We start from the raw sequence: 8,274 nt of genomic DNA, 5'->3' as shown, positions 1-8,274 counted from the left end.
GCGGGGCCCCAAAGGGAACATTTACCAATATTTTCAAATTCTTATCCATTGATGACATGACAAGTATTGTATTTCACTTAGTTTACATGCTGATTTCCACATCACATCTAAACAATAAAATAAAGCTACCAGTATCTATGATATAACTCAGGTGACCGCTAAGGCCCTTGGGCCTCTTGTTTTAAAATTGAAGTCACACAATTGAGTTGTTTTTTTGGCAAACTTCACTATCACAGTCACTGAAGTTTGAAGGTTTTTCTTAATTCAATTAATATGAGAATGTGGGTACTCAGGTGGCCAAGGTATGGCCAGTCACCTGCCTGACCACTAAGATTAACTCCTGGTACTACGGTTTCCTCCCGTATTAAGATCCCCAATGCGATAATATTTGGGGCCAACAAGAGTGATTAATATTAGTATATATAAAAACTTGTTTCATAAGTGTTGTAAAAAAAAGAAAGGAAGTTTATATATCTATAATAAAAGCTAAAATTAATTACAATATCATAATCAGGATCTGATAATCCATTAAATTACTACATGAAATACAACTCTGTCTAGAAAGCTCTCCTGAGCTTTGCTTCATTCACTGTTTAATATCTTATTTTCAGGCCTAGATTTATATTTGGGAGAGACTAGTGTTTTCACAGCTAATGTTCCTTTTTGTGTTTTTCAGCAAACGAAGAAAATGGGTGCGATAGTGGTGAAAATGAGGGCATTGGAGAGGACAAAGACAATGGTATGAACGATGACAACAGCTTAGAGGAGGCAGGAGGTCTGGATACTGAGGATGTTGATCAGGAGGTAGTGGAGCAGGTGAGAGAGGACTTTCCACTTGAGGAGGAGAAAGAAGGGAGTGAGGGACAGGAGTCAAACTCTGATGTGGACAGGTCCCCTATGTCCTTGGACACCATGCCACATCACATGGATGACACTGTGTCTCCTATCAAGGAGGAAAGCCAGAAGTCTGGCGTGAAAAAGGATGGGGATGAGGACACAAAGACTTCATCCTCTTCCCCATCAAGGCCTGAGACACCTCCACTACAACGCCTCATGAGGCAGGACCCTCTGCCACTGTTTCTTCAAAAGAAACAACACACCCCACCAAAGAAACTTTTTAAAGATGGATTTTTTCCAAACAAGTTTCCAATACCTCCAATGACTCTATCTGCAATGTCGGTTATAAAAAATGCACCGACACATCCAAAGCAGACAATGACCAAGGCCAAAATGTACTCGAATAAACTACCAAACACATTTTCTACCCCATATACTCCTTCTTCAGCAGCTGCAGATAAATCACCCTCCTCCATCCACCACCCCCACCACGTGTCCACCTCCCCCTCTGCGAGGAAACATCTGGAGGAACAGCCTCTAGACTTGTCCAAGAAGGCAAGTGACAAAAGTGGTGGCAAGTCTCAGTACAAAAGTTCTAACGGACACTATCATTCTGGAAGGAATCAATCTTCCGGAGGTCACCACTCTCCGTCAACTGGAGGACGTGATATTCCATCAACACTGCAGAGTCTCCAGCAACGCTTCGGGGGAAATCTGCACATGCGGTCCGTGAGGAAGCCCATCAGTGGGCTTTTGCCAATGGTATCTGACATATCTAAATCTCACAGTCCTATGCATTTAAACTGTAGTAGTCAGTTAAAGAATTCCAATATTGTCAAGAAATCTCATGTTGGCAGTGTAGTTAAGCCATCACAAGTTCATAGTCCTAATCATTCCTCAAGGTTAGAGAAAAACATGGAGAAATCAAAATGTTCCTCTACAAATTCAGAAAAGGACTCTTCACCTTCACTTCATGATACAGATATGAATTCCAATATAAAGGTGAAGGGGAATGAATCTGATACTGCTGATGAAGACTGTAAATATACAATGCATAAATGCACTTGTTTAAAAACTTACAACACGTTGTATGGTTTGAGTATACATTTACAGGAATCGGGACACACACCTGCCAGTACCAAGCAGGCAGCCATCATGGAGTACCCCAAACTGGTGCGAGGACAGGACATGTGGCTGAACCAGGAGTCTGAACACACCAAGAGGATTCTACGCTGTATGCAGTGTGGAGAGTCCTTCAAGTCCCTGCCAATGCTAACTGTCCACATGATGCAGACACAACATTACACGAAAATAGTCAGTTCCGAGCATGGCCGACGGTCACACAAGTGTTCGGCATACTGTGACCGTGAGCTGGACCGCGAGTGTATATTTAAGTGTAAGGTATGTAATAGTACATTTAGTGACATGGAAGGACTGGCGAATCACATGATCATGTCGGGACATCACAAGAAAAACATTCTTCGGTCCCACAATTATCTCAATGACCTTGCTTTCCGTGGTCGACGGAAGCGATATTACAGTGATGAGGAGAGTTTTGAAGGTCTAGGAAATCCTAATGTTGCATCATTTCTGAACTACAAACGTAAATGTCTAAGTCAATCAGTGACTCCTCCAATGAACGGCCACCGCCACTTTGCTGACAGCCCAAACTGTGATCCTCCGGAGGACAGTTCGATAAGCTGTGAGAACTGTGGCGACCGAATAGAGACTCAGTTCTTTGTTGAACATGTGAGGCTCTGTCTTCGCACAAAGCATGCTGATTTTGAAAGAGCAAGGATGAGTGTATTCAAGGATGAAATAAGTTCTGTTAAATCTGAGAAATCCCATGATTCCCAGGACTTAGATGATGTAGATGAAGATGCTGCATCAATGTTTGATAAGCCAGAGGATTCTGATGAGGATATGGACACTAAGCCAGATGTTAAGGAACTTGATTTGTCTCTCAGCAAACAGAAAGTGCTGAATACCTCTGAAAAATCCAAAGAAACAGAAAGTAGTACAAGTTGTGAAAATGGTAAAGAGTTGCACAACGAAAAACGGACAAAAGAGGAAAATGGTGTTGACGGACAACAGGAAAGCAGAAAATGCTTAATTCCAAAGGAACAGCCGGGTGAAGATATGTCTGTACCATCACCTGGAATGTGCAAAGAGGAGGTCAAGGCTGTTAGCAATGAAATGGAGGGTCCGTCCCCTCATCCCAAGTCCCCACATTCAAGAGAAGACAAATTGGCGGAATCTCCAAGAAACAGTCCAGTGAAAAAAACAGAGGAGACTGGAAGGTCCTCAGAGGAAAACAAGGATCTGAAGAGTTTACATGTGAAAGTGAAAAAGGAGAAGAGGTTGGAATGTGACATATCAGAAAGTTCTAGGGTTCGGAGGAGCACCGATTCAGCCAAGAATCTTGATATCATTGATCCAGGCAGGGGTGTAGAGGACATGGAAGATAATTCTGCCCTCAAGGCAATGGAATCCTTCATTCAGAAAAGCTTCTCATCAAAGTTTGACTATCACAGAGGAAACATGGTGTTCAATACCGGTGAGAAAACCCTCCTGAAGCCATCTGTTTACCGTGACGACCGGGAACATAAACATGGAGCACTGTACCGTTTTGAGAAATACAGAAAATACTTTCAACAAGATGAACCTCGCAGCAACGGATCTGTGAAAAAATCTTCAAGTGAGGTACAGGACACGCTGAATGTATGTCTTCACCCACCCTCCACGTTGTCTAGTTCAAAGGATGATCTAAAAAAGTTGGAAAAAATGTGTGAAAGTGTTCGTAAGCCAGTGAGTCCCTCCATGGACAATGAGGAATCACAGAGCACTGGCAATTCTGAAAACGGTGAAACTTTGGCTAGTAAATATCTGAACTGTGAAGAGGAGGAGGTGAGGCAACCCAAAAACTCGCAGTCTGGGTCCTCAGCTCTCGACTCACTGAGCAGCTTTGTGTACGGGCAACCTCTCAACAGTGAACATCCCCTCGACAGTTTGCAGAAACTCATCACTAAGACTGACCTACCAAAGTTACTGGCTTCGTCTCAGTCTATCAAATATCTACGTCAGGCTGAGTCACCTGACTCAGGGCTGCCTCTGAATCTGTCCCTTAAAAAGGGCCAGGATGATGACACAAGTGACATTGTAGAGAGGGATGGGTTTTCGGACCATGAGGGTAGTCAGCACAGTGGTAGCGAAAGTGACGGTACTGCAGAGTATAGGTGTGCTGCATGTAGCAGACATTTTGCATCCAAAGGATCGTATCGCTACCACCTAAGTAGGTGTCACCTATCCTCAGTAAAACGATACGGCATCAAAGAGGCGTTCAATATGAGCCCATATGTCTACCTCCCGCTTGATCACACTGCTAAGTTTTCAAAGTACTATGAAATGGCACATGAATTAGCTAGCAAGGGGAAATAACCTTTATCTACAAAATTTAAATTCTATCTTTAAAACCATTCTCCTTATCGTCACTATACCACTGCCCAAAGATTTTATGTTTTCAGTTGTACTTGTCAATAACTTCCTTTGATATATATTTTTAGGTCACCTGAGCTTTAGCTCAAGTGACCTATTGCTATCCGTTTTCGTCCGTCGTCGTCCGTCGTCCGTCGTCCGTCGTCCGTCGTCCGTTAACATTTTACATTTCAAACTTAAAGTCAAGTTCTGCTGGGCCGATTGAACTGAAAGTTGGTAGGAATGATCGCCTCATGGTCCTGACAAAGTGTTGTTATTTTTCGGGTCGATCAGAAATCCAATATGGCCGCCACGGCCGCCATTTTGAAAACCTATTTCAAACTTAAAGTCAAGTTCTGCTGGACCGATTGAACTGAAAGTTGGTAGGAATGATCGCCTCATGGTCCTGACAAAGTGTTGTTATTTTTCGGGTCGATCAGAAATCCAATATGGCCGCCACGGCCGCCATTTTGAAAACCTATTTCAAACTTAAAGTCAAGTTCTGCTGGACCGATTGAACTGAAAGTTGGTAGGAATGATCGCCTCATGGTCCTGACAAAGTGTTGTTATTTTTCGGGTCGATCAGAAATCCAATATGGCCGCCACGGCCGCCATTTTGAAAACCTATTTCAAACTTAAAGTCAAGTTCTGCTGGACCGATTGAACTGAAAGTTGGTAGGAATGATCGCCTCATGGTCCTGACAAAGTGTTGTTATTTTTCGGGTCAATCAGAAATACAATTTGGCTGCCATGGCCGCTATTTTGCTACTAAGTTCTAATAGGCCGATCTCACTTAAAATTGGTCTAGGAATGATCAGCTCATGGTCCTGACAAAGTTAAGTTAACATTATACTATTTTTTACTCAAATTGGTACATATTTCAACAACAAAAATAAATACTATAGACTCAGGTGACCGTTAAGGCCCATGGGCCTCTTGTTTTTTCATAGAATTCCTAAAGTATTGCCCAATAGCAGAATGATGTAGTTATGACGGTATGCTGACCTTGTCGTAGTCACCTCCTCCCAGTGCTGCTTACTGAAATCCTAGTATTAATTGGTATCACCTAATTGGCCTGAGAATGAATTGAATGACATTACCTGTTGGGTCCTGTAGAGCTTTTTTGAGTTGATAGGCAGTAATTACATCAAGAACCGTCAATGAAAGATGTAAACGTTTTTATTTACAGCTGCTTGCCAATAGACATTTCTCCCCCATTTACGCTAAAAATGCTAGTCCTGTTTGTACTTTCTTTTTCAAATTTCTTAAAATTGTTGATTGACTGGACCTTATATGAAACTGACAAAAATTCTGCTTGAAAAGTTGTCAGTTGACAATATATTTATACATTCCTTGATGTGTCAGTACCTTCCTCAATTTCATTTGTAAGGAATGTTTTGAGAAAGTCCCCAGGTGAAATTAAACAGGTGAAAAATAACTTTAATGTGTTGTTTGGTCCCCAGCTTCATAATAGGTAGTGTAAGAGGAGGTGATTTTTAATACACATGTTTTTGTTTTTCTGTTAAGTAAGAATTCCACTGCTCCTCAGGGTCTATGGGTTTGTGTCATATCTACTGATACAAACAATCTAAAAATTTTGCATAAAATATTCTGCTTTAAGATAATTGACATTTTATGTGGTAATGTACATTGTATGCTAAAAGATTTCAATAACAGTTTCTTAAAGTCTTTTTTGACCAAACTTGATTGTCAGCATTTTGTCTGGGTTCATAATAGAAACTATATTTAGAGCTCAAGCAGCATTGACAGTGTTAGACATGGGATATGGTGAAATCTTTGTAATCTGTCTAGTTTGTCAGATTAGATAGGATGTCTCAATAGACAGGTCTTATCAAATAGATTTTATAAAAATGGGATTAAGTATATATTAATATAGTGGAAAAGACAGGATTTCATAATACACTAGTGTTATTTGGTAGTTTTGATAAGAATAGCGATTATAACATTAGGTTGGAATAGATAGGATGTTGGAATACTGGGGGGTCGGATTAGACAGAATTCACGGTACATGATATTTCATGTACATGCCATCAGATTTTGTGGAATTTTACTTGCTTCATACATACAAACAATAACGTCTCGTTCAATGTGAAACCATAAAGAAGTTTGTTAATAAGATAATATTGCAGGTGCAAATAGTTGAGGTGTATCAAGCTAACCAGATCGTCAGACTCGTATTTGGGAAAGGTAGAGTGAGGCAGGTAGTAAACATGATAGGCTACAGATAAATTAACATGATAGGCTACAGATAATACAAAATAATGTACGAAGGACATTTATCATGTGAAGTTTGACATACAATAGTACTGTAACTTAGTATTTAACGTTGGTTACATTGTCGATTCACTGACAAAGTGACGAGGAGTTGAGATCTATCTACAAAACCTGTATGCAATCACAGAAACTGATGTATACATTATGTTGGATGTGTAAAGTATGCCACAATCATTGTTCACCTTATACAATTTCTAACCAGACCGGCCAAATTTTTATTTTAGGAATTGGAAATCGTTAATGGGATGAACCCGTTCCTATCTAGAAAACTACTTACCTGTGGCTGCTGTAGAAGATCAACAGGTGTAAATAGAGTACTATCTAGAAAACTACTTAACCTGTGACTGCTGTAGAAGATCAACAGGTGTAAATAGAGTTCTATCTAGAATACTACTTACCTGTGGCTGCTGTAGAAGATCAACAGGTGTAAATAGAGTTCTATCTAGAAAACTACTTACCTTTGGCTGCTGTAGAAGATCAACAGGGGTAAATAGAGTACTATCTAGAAAACTACTTAACCTGTGGCTGCTGTAGAAGATCAAAAGGGGAAAATAGAGTTCTATCTAGAAAACTACTTAACCTGTGACTGCTGTAGGAGATCAACAGGTGTAAATAGAGTTATATCTAGAAAACTACTTACCTGTGGCTGCTGTACAAGATCAACAGGTGTAAATAGAGTTCTATCCAGAAAACTACTTACCTGTGGCTGCCGTAGAAGCTCAACAGGTGTAAATAGAGTTCTATCCAGAAAACTACTTACCTGTGGCTGCCGTAGAAGATCAACAGGGGTAAATAGAGTACTATCTAGAAACCTACTTAACCTGTGACTGCTGTAAGATCAACAGGTGTAAATAGAGATCTATCTAGAAAACTACTTAACCTGTGACTGCTGTAGGAGATCAACAGGTGTAAATAGAGTTCTATCTCGAATACTACTTACCTGTGGCTGCTGTAGGAGATCAACAGGTGTAAATAGAGTTATATCTAGAAAACTACTTACCTGTGGCTGCTTTAGAAGATCAACAGGTGTAAATAGAGTTCTATCTAGAAAACTACTTAACCTGTGACTGCTGTAGAAGATCAACAGGTGTAAATAGAGTTAATCTGGTAACTTTGGTAATTACCTGTAACTGCCATGGTTTTTATTTCTCCTAATAGTGAAATACATCATATGTTAAATAAGATTAAATTACCTTTTATAATTGGTAAGAGTGACTACAACTTTCTCCGTGGGGGAAGTCAGCGGGGAGGAAGAAATAGGACTAAGTGTGCAGGAAGTATATGTTGATGGAGACAGTTGGATGACCTTGTGAGTGACCTTGAACATTTGTGTCTGTCCTGCGAGTAAGATTGGCACAGAAGACAGACAGTGAGTCGTGATCTGTGTACAGCTGTCATGTTTGATATGGTCCAGAGACAACGACTGTATCTGCACCACAAAAAGATCATATTTACACATAAGTAGACTCATCTGCTGTATGACACAACAACGGTTTTGGCTAATATCCAGGTTTTATTTCAATAATATTTCAGTTTAAGTAACAAAACCTGAATACATGCAGACATGTTCACTAAAGCCTACTTGTATTCAGAGTCCGTATGGACTTGGATAAGCTTTCCATCAAATGTACTTCTTATATGTAAATATAAGATATCTGCTTCAAATTT

The 8,274-nt window shown here is 40.2% G+C and overlaps 1 protein-coding gene across 1 annotated transcript in view; it reads left to right on the top strand.

Annotated features, from left to right (window-relative positions):
• Window positions 1-4,392, top strand: part of LOC110448178 — a 185,471-nt gene extending 181,079 nt beyond the window's left edge. Inside the window, exon 3 of the mRNA XM_021494292.1 lies at window positions 677-4,392. Within this exon, the coding sequence (XP_021349967.1) occupies window positions 677-4,275 (3,599 nt within the window). The 3' untranslated portion in view covers window positions 4,276-4,392. The remainder of the gene's footprint in view (window positions 1-676) is intronic.
• The last annotated feature ends 3,882 nt before the right edge of the window (window positions 4,393-8,274 follow it).

Source organism: Mizuhopecten yessoensis, unplaced genomic scaffold (assembly GCF_002113885.1).
Source record: "Mizuhopecten yessoensis strain PY_sf001 unplaced genomic scaffold, ASM211388v2 scaffold3855, whole genome shotgun sequence".
NCBI classification, from domain to species: domain Eukaryota; kingdom Metazoa; phylum Mollusca; class Bivalvia; order Pectinida; family Pectinidae; genus Mizuhopecten; species Mizuhopecten yessoensis.
Note: the sequence above shows the minus strand (reverse complement) of the source record. Positions and strands in the feature narration are given on the sequence as shown.